Raw genomic sequence first — 20,465 nt, forward strand, 5'->3', positions numbered from 1 at the left:
AAGTGTAGCTCTTCAGGAAGGAAGGAAGCGTAAAAGTCGTAAATTTACAAGAATAAAGTGGTAAATGTAAAAGAAAAAAAGTCAAAAATTTATAAGAAAAATGTCAATTTTACGAGAATAAAGTCGTAAATGTGAAAAAAGGTGGAAATTTACGAGAACAAGGTCGTAAATTTATGAGGAAAAAAAGTCATAATAAATGTACGAGAATAAAGTCATAGATGTATGCAAATAAAGTCGGAAATTGATGAGAGAAAAAAAGTAATATTACAAGAATAAAGTCGTAAATTTACGACTTTTTTTCTCCTAAATTTATGACTTTATTCTCGTAATATTACGAAGAATACGAATAAACAAATTTGTAATATTAAATGTCATATGTTTCGGAGGGAAAGTGTAGCTCTTCAAACAGGAAGGAAACTTAAAAGTTGTAAATTTACAAGAATAAAATGGCAAATGTAAAAGAAAAAAAGGCAAAATTTACAAGTATAAAGTTGAACATTTATGAAAAAAAGTTGTACATTTGAGAGAAAAAAGTCATAAATTTACAAGAATAAAGTTGAAAATTTACAAGAAAAAAAGGCGAAAATGTATGAGAAAAAAGTCAAATTTATGAGAAAGTCAGTCAGAAATTTGCGAGAATAAGGTAGTAAATTTACTAAAAAAGTTGTACATTTATGAGAAAGAAGTCCTAATATTATAAGAATAAAGTTGTAAATTTTCAAGAAAAAAAAGTCGCAACATTACAAGAATAAAGTCATAAATTTACGAGAAAAAAAGGCGCAAATTTACAAGAATAAAGTTGTAATAGTACATGTCAAACGTGTCAGAGGGAAAATAGAGCGTAGCTCTTCAGGAAGGAAACTTAAAAGTCATAAATTTACGAGAATAAAATCGTAAATTTAAAAGAAAAAAACTTTGAAAATTTACAAGAAAAAAGTCGTAAATTTGAGAAAAAAACTGTACGTTTACGGGGCAAAAGTCACAAATTTACGGGAAAAAGTCGTAATCTTACAAGAATAAAGCCGTAACTTTTGTAATATTACAAGTGATACGTGTCAGACGGAAAATAGAGCATAGCTTTTCAGGTAGGAAGGAAACTTAAGTCATACTGGAAATTTACAAAAATAAAGTTGTAAATTTACAACTTTATTTTGTCATAAATGTACAATTTTTAAGTTTTCTTCCTTCCTGAAGATCTATGCTCTTCTTTTCCCTCTGACACGTATGACACCAAATATTAAGACCACATTCTCGAAATCTCCGATTTTTTTTCCCCCAATGTGGCCCTAATACTGTCGTACTTTTTGAAGGGTATTGAAGGCGTTTCACCTCACTTGTTGCACCATGTTGGTTTCTGTTGACTAATTTAACAGTCATACAATCCCACTGCTCTTTGGTTTCCTCACGGTGTTCCTTTCCCTCCGTAAGAGCTGCACATGTGCACAATACAGAGTGTCAGCACCAGTTTCAGTCATTCCATCATCCCTTGCAGAATTGACTTTATTCTTAGAATCAGCTCATTTGACCAGTAATGCATGTTATGTGAAAAGACATTTGAACTTCTTCCTGTGCAAGACTGAAAAACTAAACGTGGACCCAATTCTAACAAAGACATTTGGACATTTCCACTATTTCCCCACAGCAACTCATGTAATGTACACTAAGAAGGAATATTGTGCCTCTTACTTGTAAATGATCATTTTTGGATTCGGTTATTTCAAATGCACAACTTCAGGCCATATGCAGTGCTAGTTAGGACAAAGTATGTTAATGAGGCACAATATCAATATTGTACGATGCTCTCTTAGCGCAGTGAAATGGATGTGTGAATGTGCAGACCAGGGGTGTCCAAACTTTTTCCATCAAGTGCCGCATACTGAAAAAATCCAGAAAAACAGCTTTCATCTTAGCTTTGTGATATGGGTGAAAAAACATTAGTATAAGCTTTTTTCCCCTTTAATTACACTTTTTTGGCGTGTTTTTCCATTTCTCTTTTTTTTTTTATTTTTGAAATATTTCAACATTTACTTTTTGTTTTTTCTTGGAATGTTTTGAGTTTATTCTTGTAATATAACTTTTTTGCAACCAAATGTTCGAAAATTTCATTTTTTTTTCATATGGTAGCTATACAAAATAATAATTTCATATTTAAACTTCACCTTTATTCCTGTAATATTTTGAGTTTACTCTCATAATATTGTAACTTTTTCACAACCTAATTTTCCAAAAATTGGCCACTTTGATCATTTACATTTTGTAAACACATGTAGCTATGCTGTAAAGTTATATGTCGTTAAAGAAAAAACTGCTTGCATCTCAGCTTTATGATATGGGTGAAAAGCATAATATTAGTATAAGCTTTTTCTCATGAATTACCCATTTTTTGGATTGTTTTTTATTTTCATTTTCCAAATATTTCAACATTTACATTTTCTTTTTCTTGTCATGTTATGCATGACTATTTCCATAATATGACTTGATTCTCACATAACTTTTTAGCAACCAAATGTAAAAAAAAACTGCATTTTTTTTGTTTCTCATAATTTGACAACCTTAGAAAATAACGTCTTTTTTTCCTTTAACAACTTAAACTTCAATTTTATTTTTCATTAAATGTTTCTATTTTTGTATTTTAATATTTATGTTTTTACCTCATATTACTTTATCCTTATAAAACAACTTTTTTTAATCGGAATATTATGGCTTTATTCTTATTTAATTCTCTTGTTGAATTGTATTTTTAGAAAAAAAAAACAGCCACAGACTGCAAACGGTCGCCGGTCTGCACTTTGGACATGTCAAACAATCAAGGAATGCATTTAGGAAACACTGCGAATTGAATGGAAAAGGTTGAAACTTATTTTTTAATCTAAACCTGTATAAGTTAACAAACAGCAGGTTTAAGGAGGACAGTGTTTAGTACATGAAATAATTGGACTTATTAAACATAATGGCAGCAGGCTCCAAATGCAAAGTGCAAGATGTCAAATTAAAAGGAAAAATGTCCAGTGTGCATTCTTTGTCAGGAATAATGGGTTATAAAGGAATGATTACACAAAGTGGTAACAGTGGCAAAGTCGTCCAAAGCAGTCCCCGTCCACTGTACTCGGTACCAAAAGAAACCAGCAGTTTAAATTGCCGCTACAATTAGCTATTCTGCAGTTTATATCTAAGCAAAAAAGGATACAAAATATATCAAACCAGTGTACAAGTTTCTGTACTATTTACATTAACACAGGCTGCAAAAAGTCATCCGTTTCAAATATATTAGGATAAGCAGAAAATGAAGTAAATACACCTGCCACAAACGTTCATTTGGGCTTGTACTTGGAAGACTAAATGTTACAATCATGCTTCAAATAAAGCAATATAAACCAAGTCACAACTAAGCTTTGCTGGTAGAAACGACATGACGAGTAGTTCATTACCATGATTTAAAGAAATCATCCCTATGGTTGCATTGCTTTAATCTGTAACAACGGGTTCTTGGTCAGGCTGCCCAACGACCTGAGCTGAAAACCAATCTCGCACTTGCTGGTAGCTCATTTTTGATTTATTGCATAGAGTGTCCAGATCCTTTTCATTGAGCGAGCCGGTCGAGAGGAAATAGTTAACCAACGGCTGGACGTTCGGGGAATCCGCCGCGCTTCCGTTGGCTTGAGATTTGCGTTTGCGGCTACCTGCGACCCGGGCAGACGCCCCGGAACCGTTGGTTAAAGCGGCGCTACTTTGCTGGGCAGCGAGTTCTGCCAGGAATTTGTCACGGACCCCCTTGACCCATCGCAGCTGACCATTTTTAACTGCGTAACGTGTATCCCCGAACCACTGGATAACGTCGGCTCGAGGTAAGCCTGTAATCTTTGTCAGTTCTGTGTAATCTTCGCTCTTGGGCCACTGGCAGAGTAAGAAGTGCTGCTTTAACAAAGCCAACTGCTCCTTGGTCTTCCTTGGTCTGCCAGCAGATGTCCGGGAAGCAGATGTAGATGCTGTTGAGTCGTGCTTGTTATTGCCTGTGGCTGAGTGGGCTGGCTTCTTTGATGTACTGATGCCGTTCGGGGGCTGTTTGTATGGTGATGCTGTAAGGGGTGGTGTTCCAGAGGGGGAGGAGCAGGCAGACGATCTGAATACGTCGGGCAGTTCCTGTGGAGGAGTATCTTGGTCAAGCTTGCAGGGTTTAGTCAACTGCAAAGGTTCTTCTTCGCTCTGTTCCCCGTCTTTGAGGCTGTCTCCGTCGCCGGACAGATCTTCTGTCGTTTCATATGCCTCCGCCTCAAGGTCCCGTTCCCCAAACGCCTCAAGACTGTGAGACAAGAAGGTCTGAAAAAAGTGTGAATTGCTGATCACATTGCTTCGGGCTCCCTCCTGGCCCTTCCCGGCATTGAAATGACGACCCTTTTGTGTTGTAAGTGGAAGAGGTTCACTTTGTTGCTCGTGTTTACCCCCCACAGCTGTGTGGTTAGAAAAGCTCTGAGCCGCTGCCAGACTTCCTCGCCCGACTCGTAGCTGGTAACGGCTGTCGCTGAACCATTTTCGGATGTCGTTGCGGCTCAAACCAGTCTCTTCTTGCAAACGTCGAAGCTCCACCTCTGCGGGCCAGTTCTCTCTCAAAAAGCTTTTGCGAAGCGCAGCCAGCTGAGCTTTAGACTTTTTGTAGCGCCCGTGGCGATGCTGTTGCGGGGAGGACACCGAAAGGTCTAAGGAGACTTCAGCAGTAGCGGCGGCGGCAGTACTCGATGGCGTGTCACTTGGTGGGCGGTAGAAGTACGAATCCTGAGGAGGCGGTAGGGTGGAGACGAAACACGGGGACGTGGATTTGGCTGGTTTGTAAGAATCTGGCGATTCGCATTTTGGCTTATTCTTCTGTGGAGTCACACTGGGGAAAACATCCTCTACTTCTGAATCTTTATCCTCAACGACCTTGGATTCCTCGCTCGTTTCAGTGGCGTCGTCAAAAGAATATGGCACAGATAGCTTCCGACGAGTCTCCTCTATCTCCTCTGATGACCAGCTGATACCATACTTGATTCTCTGTACCATAAACCAAACCTTTACTTTGTCCAAGGGCAAAGAACACACCCGAGCTAGAGTGTTCACCTCCAGCGACGACGGGTATGGAAACAAGTTAAAGGCTTGGACCAGTTCTGGGATGGAGTCAAGTTCACTGGTTTGATCAGAGTGTGTCCACACCAGTTTTAGTTCCTCTGACACCAGGGGCAAGCACACAACGGAGTTGTGGTTGGTGGTGAAACTGGACGCAGAGCCCGGGTTGCCTTCAGATGAACTGGAGGAATTGTGCAAATCCTTGACAGCGTGTTTATCTTCGCACGCAGCCTTCGTCTTTTTGACGTCCAAGAATTTCTTGGCAGCAAGTAGTCCAACTTTGCCATTTTGTCCTTCATAAGTCGCCATCTGGTTGATGGAAGTAGGGTCTTTTACACCTGGAAGGAACAGGATGAGATTTTGAGCTTGTTTTGAAAAACGCCACGCTAACAAATACATATGCTAATGTTTGAAGAAGTTTCAGTTTGCCCTCATTGTTGAAGTCAGTTATCGGACAGCTGTTTGCCCCTCCCCCTCCTACTTTGAACTCCTTATTCTGAACTCCCACTGAAACGAGTCGTATACCCGGTCCAGACTGGGTTCCCCTCCCCCAAAGTGTGGTGGCTGACTTTTGTTTTGTGTGAGCGGGGGACTGGTCGCAAAGGGTGGGAGCATGGAGAATGAACATCCATGAGAAAAACCCTTCACGGTTTACGTTCTCACCCTTTTCTTGTCGGGCTTTGTTCCACTTCCACAAGTCTCCAAAGACAAATAGAGCCTCTTCACTAAGGCACACAGCTGTGAACCTGTGAACGGAGAAAATGAGCACTGTTAAGTCAGATTTTAATGAATTTTCTCATCAATGACATAAAAAAAAACTTAAACGCAATTTTCAGATGTTAAATGTTAAGCAACAGGTAAGACAGCTTCACAATACAACTTGTATTCAAGCTTGTTTTGGACTTATAACAGTGGTTGTATTGCATTAAACGACTAATACAACTCCAATTGAAGTCAGTAAACTCCGTAAATAGATCCGTAGTAACAAACACAGCTGTGCTGTATGATAAAAAATGAACTTCCCTTAACATTTTTAATGGAAAATAGTGTGTTCAGTGGCTTTAGATAGTCTTGAAATGTGGAGCCAACTCCTAATACCACAACATTCGTCATTCGTGACCTACTGGAACAAATAGGGGTGATGTAATATATAACCCACCCACGGGTTGTTGTTTTTCCTTCTATAGTTTTATCTCAACATACGAGGGCGTTTAATTAGATATTTTCTTCAATGTGGGTGTAAAACAAAAAAAAGTTGCTAGTGCCAGTAACAATGGTAATGGTGCCTCTGCCCCTTTATGGCGTACTAAGTAAAACGCTTGACTGCACTGGCGCACTTCTTCTCCACACACTCCGATACAATCGTCAAAAAAAGAAACTTACCGCAAATACAAAAACAAGCCTTTGCTCCGTGGCCGCGTGTGCGCGAACAAGACGAAGAAACCCCCAGTTTCCGTTTCGTTCCAGGCGGCTCTAAATGGCCGAAGTTGAGAGGAAGACTGTGGACACAATGCCCGTCCGTCTGTCGGCTTGACCCTTGGCTTATTTCACCGAGCACCTCGGAGGATTAACGGACAAACGACACGCAGATGCGACGGCGACCAAGTTTGTCGGACTTCGCTTCAGTCGCCCCCGCTAAGACGGCTTTTATTCCCGGCTGAGAGGTCTCGTTCCGCCGCGATGACTGCTCGGTCCGCGCTCGCTTTTGTTCTGTTGAGAAGTGTTTCCACTGTCCGGCCAGATCGAGTTGAGGCGGAGCTGCACACCAGGAAGCCCAGCAAGGCCCAACTGCCTGTCACGGCCTCAGTGGGGTGGGTGTGCCAGTCTGCCGGGGAAGGCTTCACATTGGTGGGAGGAGGCGTCTGTACAACAAATCCGGGGCAGTGGGCTACAAAAAAAAAAAAAAACTCGCCAACCACGCTGTGCTGCCCCATCAGATGTGGGCCACACAAATATCTGATAAGATGCACAGATAATAATCACCATCCAAATACTACCAGAAACATGCAATTGCAGTATTTCAATATATAGTGAAAGGGGGCGGTTATTGACTCAACTGCAGAGAGGACCAGGCACTGTTAAAGCCCCATTATGCTCCCATACCTGTCAACATGGGCGGTGGTGTTCCAGTGTAAAGACCCCACTGTGTAATGTGCTTCGTGTTTCACTTTCGACCACAGAATTCTTTTAGCATAATCTTTACGCCGGACACCTTTGCAACCGTGTTATTGTGCTCGCGTGCTTTATTTTGGAAGCGTTACGTCGATGATGCCGAACAAACCAGAAGCTGTGCTGCTGCAGCAATACGGGTATACCTCCTTTCCTGGGGGAAAAAAATCCTCTCGAGTTCTATCAGAGCAGCACGGCTTCCGGTCCGCTTGGCAACATCGGCGTACACAACACCCGGCCCGGCAAAACTTAATTTTTCTTGCGTTGAGGGTAGGGTTGTGAACGATAAACCGATGTGACAAGATATCCAATGTGACAAGCGAGAGATATACAGCTGCATCAGTAGCAGCCTCCTGGATGGATTAGAATCAGCCATAAATCCTTAGATGAATGGATTGTAGGGACATGCACCGGGTATCGCAAGGCTAGCAACCGGTTGACAGTTTGTCTGCTCCGTAGATTACTATGACTAAAGACGAGAATGGATGTAAATAATAGCAGTGCGTACATTATAGGCATCTAATTTATCTTAATTATTATGTGTTGTGTAAAACTAAGACAGGAACAACATCAAATTAAATGCACAAAATGAATACAGAGCCACCATCCACCAGTACCCGCCTGGACTTTGTTTTTCAGAGAGAAGATTATACGTTGATGTTTGCTAGAAAGAATGAACTTGAGGTTTTTGACAAATCCAACAAACAAATATGCACATTAGCACTTAATAAGGTCATCAAATGTTACCTTTATGCATATTTGGGAGCAAATATGAGGTGAAAGAAAAGGGGAACAATACAGTATAGTAGTCTATACTGTAATCTATATCTAAAGTCTATAATCTGTGCAGCGTGGGACAAAGTTAGATGGCGCGTTCAAGGACCGTCAAACAAAGTGAATAGGGCGCCGCTCGCAACAAACATATTAACAGGCATAACTGGAAGATTTGTAACTGTATTTTTTTTTTTAACAAAATAATGGCCCATTTTTCCAGAATATCCATTTACAATATCCATTTACATAAGGTTTGTTGTGTTTTTTTTCATTGCGCCTGAAAGTTTGCCCAGCGTTTGGGGACCCCTGCCTTACAGCATGCCTGGGGATATGATGTGCTCTTTTACACATTTGAAAATACTGTAAGAATGCCACTTTTATACAGTTGGCTTTGTTATTTTATAATGTGAGATTACCGTCTACATCAACAAACGTAACTGTAGAATCTTATTCAATTATATTGAATCAAATTATATTGTTTGTACACTGTATCGAATTGTTGTGTTTAGAAAATATATCATTTTTGAATTGTAACCCGTGTATCTAGATGCAAATCGAATTCTCTGTCACAAAGACATTTACAACCTTAATTGGGGGTGTAACATGGTGGAAAATTTGGTGGAAGACGACCAAAATGTCTCTTATTTTTGCATATTTTCCAGTGACATTTCCCTTATTTTCAAATGCAAATGTTGACAGGAGGGCCTTTATGAGCCAGTTCCATTCCGATGACGCGATGATAACCTACATGGGTCACTGACACAGACACTGACACAGGCCGACATTGCCCTTCCTCAATGTATCAACGTGCGACTACGTATTCTTCCACAACGCACACGTCTAGTTCTCGAGCCAGTCTCGTATTTACGAGCCAAACCGCTTAGTTCGGAACAAATTTATGGGAGTTCGCCGTAACCACCCAACATCGCAAACCACGAAAAGTCGTAAACCGAGGACCTCCTAAATCACACTACTCCAGGGGCATCCAAAGTACGGCTTGGGGGCCATTTTCAGATAGGCCAGTGGAATATTCTAAAAGTAAAATGAATTCTTAATGAGATATTTTTTGATATTTGATCGGTTTTAGCATATTTAATGCACAGTATGTATCAAAGTGGCCACCAATACATGTTTTTAATTTGTCTATGCGATCCTCGATGGAAAAAGTATGGACACCCCTGACATAGTGGAATGGGGCGCTCATTTAAAGGACCAGGACCTCCATGAAGCATATTCCTCTACTTCAGTGACTCCCGACCACTGTGCCAGAGAGAGCCACACTTTAATTCCACTGAGACTCTGTGGGTGCCGCTGTTTTGGTCAGCAACACTGTTCCAATGGGCTCTGCAGTTAACGTGAACTTTTTCATTAAAAAGATGCTGTGTCTATTACAGCTGAGGCCACTATTTGTCAGATGTAGATCAACATGGACCAAAAATTGTACCTCTTGATGAAGCTAGAACATTTGTATACACTGTATATACATACAGTACAGTATACAATATCAAGCCACATTCAAGGCGCTGTCATTTGGGCTGCAGGTGGCAGTAATGTGCATCTTGGGATGGAGCAAATACTTGCGGCAGCTATTGTCCTTCCAGAGATTACAAACAAATATTAAGAAAGAAACAACAGTGATTATAAGAACATATTTTTTAATTGATATGCAAATACAGTAGCATATGCAAAATTGCAATAATGTGTCATGACATAGTGTGGCTGTGACTTTGCATAGTTTTTAATGTATTCTTCTTTGACTGCACTCCCTTGTCAAATACAGACAAAGCAACTTTATGTTCACCTAAAACAGGGGTGTCCAAAGTGCAGCTCGAGGGCCATTTGCAGCCCGCAGCACAAGCACATTCTAAATCTGTAATTTAACAAGAAAGCTAAAAAAAAAACAAACCCAAAAACAGCAAAAATGGAAAAATCAGCAGTAATTTTAAAAGAATGAAGTCCAAATATTATGAGAAAAAAAGTTGTAATTGAACAAGAAAAAGTCTATTTTACACAAATAACTCGATAATATCATGATGAACAATAGTCAAAGCGTTATTAAATGTGAAATATAAAAGGCTTTTATGTAAGAGTCAGAATATTATGAGAAACAAAACAAAACAACAAAGTTGTAATTTTTGTTTAAAAGTTATATTATGAGAATAAAGTCAAAATATCATGGGAATAAAAGGCATAATTATGTGAAGAAAATTTACAAAGATGAAGTTGAAATAGTTGGGCAATAAAAAATAAATAAACAGCAGAAATGGGGAGTAAAGTCATTTTACGAGAATAAAGTCAAACGATTACGAGAAAAAAGTCATTTTCTTCCGAGAAAAAAAAATAACAAAATAAACTTGTAATATTATGGGCAAAGAGAATATTATGTTAGTAGCGTACAGTTGAAATTCCATCCATTCCATTCCATTTTCCTCCGCTTATCCGGGTCCGGGTCACGGGGGCAGCAGTCTCAGTAGGGAAGCCCAGACTTCCCGGTCCCCGACCACCTCCTCCAGCTCCACCGGGAGGACCCCAAGGCGTTCCCAGGCCAGCTGTGAGACATAATCCCTCCAGCGTGTCCGAGGTCTTCCCCGGGGCCTTCTCCCGGCTGGGCATGCCCGAAACACCTCACCAGGGAGGCGTCCGGGAGGCATCAGGACTAGATGCCCGAGCCACCTCAGCTGGCTCCTCTCGATGTGAAGGAGCAGCGGCTCTACTCTGAGCTCCTCCCGGATAACCGAGCTCCTCACCCTGTCTCTTAGGGTGAGTCCCGCTACCCTACGAAGAAAACTCATTTCAGCCGCTTGTATCCGCGATCTCGTTCTTTCGGTCATGACCCAAAGCTCATGACCATAGGTGAGGGTGGGAACATAGATCGAACAGTAAATTGAGAGCTTTGCCTTCCGGCTCAGCTCTCTCTTCACCACGACGGTCCGGTACAGCAGCCACATTACTGCAGACACTGCGCCGATCCGCCTATCGACCTCCAACGCTCCAACCTTCCCTCACTCGTGAACAAGACCCCGAGATACTTGAACTCCTCCACCTGGGGCAGGACCTCATTTCCAACCTGGAGGGAGCAATCCACCCTTTTCCGACTGAGAACCATGGCCTCGGATTTGGAGGTGCTGAGTCTCATCCCAGAAGCTTCACACTCAGATGCAAACCGTCCCAGTAAACGCTGCAGGTCACAGCCCGATGAGGCCATCAGGACCACATCGTTCCTAGTGCCCCCAAACTGGACTCCCTCGACACCTTGGCTGCGCCTAGAAATTCTGTCCATGAAAATTATAAACAGAATCGGTGACAAAGGGCAGTCTTGGCGCAGGCCAACGTTCACCGGAAACAGGCTTGACTTACTACTGGCAATGCGAACCAGGCTCCTGCTCCGGTTGTACAGGGACTGAATGGCACGTAGTAGCGCGCCACCAATCCCATACTCCCGGAGCACCCCCCACAGGACACCATGAGGGACACGGTCGAATGCCTTTTCCAGATCCACAAAGCACATGTAGACCGGTTGGGCAAACTCCCAAGTACCCTCCAGTACCCTTGCAAGGGTGTAGAGCTGGTCCAGTGTTCCGCGACCAGGACGAAAACCACATTGCACCTCCTGTACAGTTGAAATATCAATGAAAAAAAGACATTGTTTTTTTAAAATCCTTGCAAGGAACAAACAAAACAAAATAAAAGTTGTAATTTTTGCAAAATTACATCGGGGAAGAAGTTATAATATTACGGGAATAAAGTCACAATAGTACAAAAGAAAATTGATGAACATGAAGCAGAAATAGGCTTTTTCCACCTCTGTCACAATGCTGAGATGCATTTTTTTCTTGAACTAGATATATAACTTCTTGGCATATTTGGCCCTTGCATGCTTTCATTTTTCACCATGTGGCCCTTGCTGGAAACAGTCTGGTCCTCCTGACCCTAAAACATAATTAAATATTTCAAATGAACGGAACAAAAAAAAAAAATCTGCTCTACCACATGAAAGTCACTGCATTAAATTAAGCTTCATTAATCTTTCATTTAAAACCAAGCATTTCAAGAACCACGTATCCTGCAGGAACATTCTACTTCATTGACATTTTCCAAATCCACAACAATAAAGATAATACTCTATACCACATGTGTCAAACTCGTGCCCTGGAGGGCCGAGACGCTGCAGGTTTTCTCTCCAACCAGTTTCTTCAGCAGGTGATTTAATTGATGAGCTCCTTCCCTCAAACTGAAGGTGTTGATCATTAACATCACCTGCTTTAGTGATTGGCTGGAAAGAAAACCTGCAGCGTCTCGGCCCTCAATGGCACGAGTTTGACACCCCTGCGCTATACTGTCCTTGCAAAACATTACAGGATAATACTTTGAAGAAACTTCCCACTTCGACAAAGAACTATAAATTAAGCAAAAACGTCTAGAATCTATGTAGAAAATGAGATAAATAAAGAGCTTTCCATTTCTTTATTCATCCAAATGATGGTAGCAAACTGTACCGTATCACGCCAACAGTCGTGGAACGTGTATACTTTTGCTATCACAAATGAAGGACAAAAAAAATAATCAAACATTCACACGTCTTGGGATCGCTGGGTTTTCGTACACTGCTTTAACATTTGTCCGAATATGTCAGCTCGTTGTCTAATGCAAAAGTGCAGCATAACATGCGAATGAAATGGTCTGTCCACGCTTCTCAGTGCAATATGGCTGACGGAACACTTGAAGTTGTTGAGTAATAGTACGAACAATGGAATGTACGCAGCAAAGTACGTCTCCAACACCTGAACCCAATTCAGCACCTGTGGGTCATCCTCAAGTGGAAGGGGGCAAGGTGTCCAACATCCACTCACTCTTTTTATACTCAAAGTTAATATCCAAGTTTTGTTGTGACAGTACTGGGAGCCATAGGTGATGACGACAGCACGGGAAGTGTTTAGAAGTGGTTGTTTGCCAAGGGGAGCAAAAAGCGTGGTAATCTTATGAATGAAGGGACAAAAGGCGAGAGCCAGGAGACATAAGGGACTTGGGTCAGCAGGAATTTTAGGGAGGTATAATCAGCTATGCTCCGCCCTGGAAATAAGCATACATACAAAAAAAAAATAATACAGCAGGTGGTAAAGATATTTTTTTAAATGTTGGATTATTCGAAAGTGGAGTCACCGTCAACATCTTGGATCCCGTAACGCCTGGCCAGGTCACAGGTCATCAGAATTTTCCCCGTCAGCGACATCAGGTTTTTGTCTGTTAAAAAAAAAGGGGGTGGGGGGTGGGGGGAGGAATCGCAACACGGATGAAGGAAACGTTCTTAAATAATTGGCAGTTTTAAGACAAGAGTATTTGAAGTTTTTCTTATGCAGTCAAACCTTGCTTTTCATACGCCCTACTTTTCGTACGAGTCGGTTACCAACCATAACTTTCGGCCCATTTTGCACCGTCTCGGTTAAAACGTTGCATGTGATGAACCGGTCCATTTTGCAAAATTGGGCTCCTAAACACAGCATCCTGTCCGTGCATTTTTTAAATGAGTGTGACTGTTAAATAACCTGCCATGGGGCCAAAGAATCCATTGGATTTACTTGATTTCTCGGGGGGGCGGGGATTTTGTGTTTTGTCCGACTTTGCGCTTTGAATTTCACAGCTTCACTCTTATCACGTTTTTTTTTTCTCCCCAAAATATATTAAGAAATCTGCTGCTTCATTGGTTGAATATGGCTTACTATTAATAAAAAAAACGTGCATATTTAAGCAAATATGCTTTTTTTTGCCTAAATTAAGCATTTTCAAGTATAAAATGGCTAATTGAACTGAAATACAAATATAAGGCATTCAGAAGATTCATTCAAAGACATTGTGATGATATGTAGTAGTCTACACTGGTCACTAGGTGTCAGTCATGTTACTGTAATGTGCAGTGAGACACACAAGCACCAGACTTGATCGCCGGAACCACAGGCTTTTATTGCAGGTTTGAATGATCTCACAACAAGCACAATAATCCCCCCCTAACACGGCTAAGGTAAAAATCAACTCTGAACCCCCAACATCACTTCCTTTCCGGCCCCCTCTCGTCTCCCCCAGCACGGACCACATTTACAGCAACACACGAGCACAAGTGTTAAATGTCTTATTTTCTCTTATTATGTCTACTATGTTGGGTAATGGGAGTGTAAAGGTGACTATAGGGATGTTATTACATGTCTGGAGGGCTCTAATAATGTTAAAAACCTAGTTAGAAGGTCGTAAACAGGTTTTCTATGCTGTAACTCAGGAAAGCAGCAAACGTTTTCCAGCGAGGGCCACATAGTGAAAAGTGAAAGTATGCAACTGTGCCACTTTGATATTTTGTAAAGCAACACATGTCGATATGCTCAGAAGCTCTTTCAAGAAAAATCTGCTTCTCAGCTTTGTGATACACTGTAGCTGAAAAAGCCTGTTATTTATATGAACTTTGGTCTTCCTGTTCTTTTTTCTTTTTAAGTTTCCAAATTTCAATTTCAAATTTCTTCTTAAATAATGTTTGTCAATTTTCTTCATGTAATATTATGACTTTATTCCCATATTGACTTTTCCCACAAACTAATTTTTCCAAAAATTAAAACTTTGTTTTGTTTTTCCTCATAATATTACGACTTTAAACCCCGCGCCCCCAACATATTTTATATTTCATATTTCAACTAAAGTCGTAATATAAAAATACTGTCATTTCAGTAGCATAGGCTCCTCATAATATTACCGGTTTATTTTCGCAAAATTGCAACCTTTTTTCTCTCAATAGAATGACTTTTTTTCCTCAAAATATTTTGACTTTAGTCTTGCTGCTTTTTCCATTTCTGCTGCTGTTTATTTTTCCTAATTTTGCAACTATTTCAACTTCCGTTTTTGTATTTTTTTCCCCCCAATAATTATGCCTTTATTCCCATATTTTGACTTTATTCTTGTAAAGGTAACGTTTTCCGCATCCCAATTTCCCAAAAATTACAACTTTATTCATTGTTTTGTTTGTTTCTCATAATATTAGGATTAAAAAAAAAGGATTTTATGTTACATATTTATAATATTTAAACTATTTTTCTTCATAATATTATGAAGTTATTCTTTTTCTTGGTAGATTGCAACTTTTTTCCCTTAATATTTTGACTTTATTCTTGTAAAATTACTGCATATTTTTGCTAGGTTTTTTTTCAGTTGTCTTGTTAAATTATATTTTTAAAATGTGCTGCGAGCCGCAAATGACTCCTGAGCCGCACTTTGGAGACCCTGCTCCAACTAAAAAAAATATTCGATTTATGACTAACGAATCCTACTTCGCGGAAATTCACTCATCACGGCCGCGTCTGGAACAAAGTAGCCACGATAAACGAGGGATGACTGTACTAACAAAAAGCGAGGTTTCACTGAAGTTGTTTTATTTGTGAGTGTTACACATTTATAAGCAGATGCATGAAATGTACAACACAAGTCCAAGAGGATCCAAATCACAAAAACTGAGTCAAATAATAATCCTACCTTTAGCAAGGTTGACAATACACAGCCCACTAAATTCTGTGGTCTCTCCATTGGCAAATAAGTCCTTATACTGCAGGCAAAACATGAATTAGTGACAATGTGCTGACGTACAGTATACTGTAATACCAGTTTACTGCTGGAGTGGGCTCTACTGTACCTCGGGATCGACCTTCTGTTGCGTGTCCTCTTGCATGAACTGCGATACCAGCTCCGTATTGACCGCTCCAGGCCACAGGCTGACAGATGCCACTCCTCTACGTCGCAGGTCGACAGCCATGTCTACCGCCATGCGGTCGCACTGTAGACAAGCCACACCTTTAATTGCCCTGTGCATAAATCTCGGGACGCTTGGGAAACGAAAATGTACCGCTGCTTTCCCGACTCCGTATGGAACATTGAAGAGATACCGCAGCCCTCCCATGGATGAAATGGTGACGATCAAACCGCGACCTTGAGCCACCATCATTCGGGCTGCGTACACCGAGAAGAAATAGTGTCCTCTACCAGATTGGGAAAATATATACAGAAGAACATCAGGGAGAAAGGATTATGTGATTTACAGGTGAACACAAGCTGATAGCAAAGAGTCAACATTAAAAGCGATACGTACACATACAGCGCTGTACAAAGGTCTTAGGTCACCACTAAGCCTTGGCTAGTTAGGCTCATTACTGCCTTGCTATTAATCATCAACTCCTTTGCATAGTCTTGCTGGTTTTAAAGGGTCCCTGACATGATTCGTCAACTTAAATATGTTATCTATTGTTTGCAATTATGTTCTACATTGTTCCATTTTTGAAAGCGAACGCTAAATTCACAAAAATTACACGTATAATTGATGGCGCCACCCATGGCGAGCTAGCTCTCGCAGTTCCGCCTCATTTCCGGATGTGACGTCATCGGCGTGGTGGGACTTGGCTCAGTATATTTTTCATCAAAATAGTAGTCATGTCAAAATTGTGGTGTTGCTGCTGGATATTCACAGTGTCCGAGTGATACTGTAAGTTTCTTTTCTTTTTCCAAAAGAGGAAGGTTTAAGACAACAATGGATGAAGCAAGTGCAGAGAGAGAGGGAGAGAGAGGGACAGATGGACACCCACCTCGAGTTCTGTTCTTTGCAGTGATCATTTCACTGATGACTGCCATGAAGGAACACCTTTACAAGTAAAATTTGGCTTGAAAGTACGGTATAAGCGTATTTTGAAAAAGGATGCTATTCCACCGGTACACAGGAAAAATAATACAAGAAGAATGACGTCAAAGTTGCCACAGAACAGAGTAAGTCATGTCTTGTTTACATAATGTCTTCTAAACACTATTCCATGATAGCGACAAGGCTGTAAAGGCTGACGCCGTTAATATAAATATCATCCTTGCAAATTTAACATGAACTGCTGCCATTGCTCAGTCATGACTAACGCCCAGTACCTCAGGCCCGTGTTGTTGATGGTGTCCCAAAAAGATGGATCAATCTCCCAGAATTTCTTTCCTTGATTGTCAAACAGAGCCTGCAATGACACCATTTTGTTGCCATTATGATCAGTCACATCATTTCCTATACGAGGGCCCTACGATTTCTGCATGGATGGAATCGCTGAATTGGCCAATAAAAACGGAATCTACTGTTGAAAGCGGAATCTCGCAGAAATTGACAAATTGGGAATGAAATGTCATCGTGAGGAGAAAGAACGTTCATGTGAGATTCGGCCGACCGCTCGGTCGTGGCGGAATCTCATCACAAACACTAACCCTGCCCCCTCCCGAACTAAACACAGGTGAAATTTGGCGGGAAAACTCACCTCTTTTGTGTCGCATTTACCGCTTGTTCACGTAAACGAGCGTTTTTACGATGCACATGCAATTTCTGAGTGAAAAAAACAAAAACGAGGACTGTTTCATTCTTTTTCCCAGCTGGTCTTACCCATCAACAGACATTCTCGACACACACAACACACTTCCGGCCTTCAAAATAAGAGCTCTACTCGCCACATCCTGTCTAATGGTGCAAACTGTGTCACGATGTATTCTTTACTTGCGTATCTTGCTTGCTGCTGTAACAAGTGAATTTCCCTGTTGTGGGATAAATAAAGTACAATACAAACAAAATAAGGCTGTCAAAAAAATATCTTCCATTAATAACGCAATTGGAATTGCATCGGTGACTATGTTGTCCTTAACCACAAGCACAGGCATTGCAGTTGAGGATTTTGCAGCAAAGTGTGCAGAGGCTGACATTCTGTTGGAAAAGTTAGCCAAGCTACATCCGTAGCTGAAATACCGGGCAAAATTGGCCAATGATGTAAATGTCAGGATTTTTGCATTTAATTAACGGACATTTTATGTACTGTCACAAAAGTACACATTCTATGCTGGTAAAATACATGTGTAAAAAAAAAAAAAAAAAAAAAAGAAGGTAAAAACCGGCATTTGGGAACAAATAAAACGGATTTCGTAGGGCTTGACGATACCAACCTGCACTCCAGCGTAAGCGTTGTTCACCAGGAGGTCCAGTCTCCCGTTCTGCTCTGCTTTAATGCGTTCAAAGAGTTCCTCAATGTCTTCGCCGTTGGTGGAATCACAGATGACTGGCACACACTTTCCACCTCTCTCGCTAACCTGCGTCGAGGGCAAACGAGTTACCGTAGGGCACGTTCAACGTCGTAAGAAAAAAACAAGTGCACAGTAATGTTTGTCCTTTCTCTTGTGGGTTAGCTGAGATAGCATGCATGGATTTTTTTTTTTATAATAAACCTTGGGGGAAAATGTGGGTAGCTAAAATTGTATTTCAGTGGTGAAGTCACTGGTGGTCCTCGGGGTTATGAATGACTTCCGTTACTAGCTGAGTGTACCTTCTAAAAATCTTGTGCCCCGGGCTAAAGTCTGGAAGGGTAACCTCCTATTCTCCTCCCAAATCTTCTTGTAACAGCGCACAGAATCCATGACCCCTCGAGCATTCATTTGCATTCAATAATCTTTATCCCCAATGACGGCCACAACAGTTGGGACCAAAAGAGCGGCGGTCATTATGTTCATTTTCACTTCCACAGTGAAGCTTTCCTTTTCCTTGGCGCACTAAGGGACTCTTTATTAGTGAGGTTGAATACATTAGTGTTGGAGAGAAATTGCAAATGATAACTTCCTGGTAGGTGGTGCCCCACCCATCTCATGATCTCACCTGTCCTGCTGTTTCTTTAAGAGTCTTCTCCTGGCGTCCAGTGATGTAGACGGTGGCTCCTGCCTCAGAAAGCTGCAGCGCTATCCCCTTACCAATGCCCCTGGAGGCACCCGTGACCAAACACACTGAGCCAGACAGAGACATGTCGTCTGCAGACGGAGGAGACAACACTAAGAATGAGTAACATCTGCATCAGACAGATACGCCGTAAAAAAAAAAACACACACACACACACAAAAACGCAGACATTGCAGCGCCTCACTTGAACTCAACGTTGACTCAAAGAAGCAGCAGACAAAGACGATGGCCTGTCCTGAGGGAGTGTTCAGCATGGGATAGGCATTGGGATTGACTGGTGCCGCCCGTGACGTGTTATCTAACCCCAAACGTGAGGCAATAGCGTCATCACAGTTAGACACCCTCATCGTTCATCCTCAAAGTATGTGTTTCAATGTTTTAACCTATGATTACTGCGGGGTTAACTATTGCAGGACCACTAATATGGACGGCAAGTTCATTGTTGCCAAGCCATTCATTCATTCTACTTCTCTTATTCCCTGGTGGCAATAAAAGCAAAGCAAGCAGACGATGTCAGGCTATGAACACAATGTAACGTCAAGAGCCAAACAGAGAGATGGGTATCAATCCGATACCAACTAAATACCAGTATAGCAGTAGTGCAGATACTGATACGGTTAACTGAACTTGAATGATTTTGACTCTACCTTTTTGATCATTATTAGAATCCGAATAAAACACCTGGACAAAGATTGTTAGGCTCTTTTTTTAAATTATTTTAATCTACAAAGTTATTTTTGAACAATTTAAGAATATATAATAACCGATATTTTATATACTTATAAAATGACAAAATGCTGCCCCATTTGTTTTTTAAATACGGTAATGATGAGACAAGTCAGAGAGTTACACACAGCGTTTATCAATACAGGCTGGAACTTACAGAAAGTGCACCGTCATCTATCACTGTCCACAGTTCACTTGGGGTGGGGTGTTCGAGTTGAGTAACCGTTATTCAGCAAAGCGATAATACTAATGCTTAGTCATTCAATTGTGAAGGTGGCACCGCTATTATTGTACCATTATTTATGTCAAAATACCATAACAAAGCATTCAGTTTAAAAGCAACATCTAATAAGGACCTGTCGTAAAAACTTCGGCCCAGATACAATATTTATTTTATATAACATGAATTGAATTTTCTAAATTCAACACAGGAGTTGATTCGTATATTTAAGGTATGAGGTTCAATAAGGTTTATATTAAGGTTTAATCACAAACATGATATTAAATATCATGCGAAATAACTTCGCGCGAGTTGAATAATTGAAAGTAAAGCGGTACTTACGCGGGGGTGGAGCTATATTGTTGTTTTTTTAGTTGTCTTGATGGCTCAAAGACGAGAAAAGGAGACACTGGCAAAGTTGCAAGACTGTTATTCCAAATGGGTAAACGTGTTCGACTCAACACATGAACGCCTTCTTTATTTAGAGCTGTCGCGTCTTCTTCTTCCTCGCGTGACATTTTACGACAGCCGGCATCCATGGTGTTGCATTACCGCCGCCCTCTGGTGGTACTCCGACACTACAGCTTTACGGCTCGTTTTCCAGCGTCAAGTCATATTCATAGTATATATAAATAACATATATTTGATGTATTTATGTAATTGTGTACCTCTGCAGCCTGATAATACTGCTAAATTGACACAATTGCATTCATTTGC

At 40.9% G+C, this 20,465-nt stretch overlaps 2 protein-coding genes across 3 annotated transcripts; both read right to left on the minus strand.

Annotated features, from left to right (window-relative positions):
* Positions 1 to 698: 698 nt before the first annotated feature.
* On the minus strand, positions 699 to 6,892 carry homeza (homeobox and leucine zipper encoding a). The gene is made up of 3 exons (XM_054769007.1): positions 6,484 to 6,892; positions 5,764 to 5,846; positions 699 to 5,438 (listed from the first exon to the last, which is right to left on the minus strand). Exon 3 carries the CDS (start codon positions 5,407 to 5,409, stop codon positions 3,466 to 3,468), a length of 1,944 nt encoding a protein of 647 aa, XP_054624982.1. The 5' UTR covers positions 5,410 to 5,438; positions 5,764 to 5,846; positions 6,484 to 6,892; the 3' UTR covers positions 699 to 3,465.
* Positions 6,893 to 11,764: 4,872 nt separating this feature from the next.
* On the minus strand, positions 11,765 to 20,262 carry dhrs1 (dehydrogenase/reductase (SDR family) member 1). Of its 2 annotated transcripts, none has more exons than XM_054769104.1 (9): positions 20,091 to 20,262; positions 18,725 to 18,894; positions 18,022 to 18,165; positions 16,978 to 17,057; positions 15,917 to 16,049; positions 15,707 to 15,847; positions 15,550 to 15,619; positions 13,204 to 13,284; positions 11,765 to 13,113 (listed from the first exon to the last, which is right to left on the minus strand). In XM_054769104.1, exons 2-9 carry the CDS (start codon positions 18,866 to 18,868, stop codon positions 12,977 to 12,979), a joined length of 930 nt encoding a protein of 309 aa, XP_054625079.1. In that variant the 5' UTR covers positions 18,869 to 18,894; positions 20,091 to 20,262; the 3' UTR covers positions 11,765 to 12,976. The 2 variants fall into 2 exon arrangements, with proteins under 2 accessions (XP_054625079.1, XP_054625078.1); XM_054769103.1 differs by having other exon boundaries at positions 18,725 to 18,873; positions 20,091 to 20,259.
* Positions 20,263 to 20,465: the final 203 nt, after the last annotated feature.

The sequence above is a fragment of the Dunckerocampus dactyliophorus genome, chromosome 2, assembly GCF_027744805.1.
Source record: "Dunckerocampus dactyliophorus isolate RoL2022-P2 chromosome 2, RoL_Ddac_1.1, whole genome shotgun sequence".
Taxonomy (NCBI): Eukaryota; Metazoa; Chordata; class Actinopteri; order Syngnathiformes; family Syngnathidae; genus Dunckerocampus; species Dunckerocampus dactyliophorus.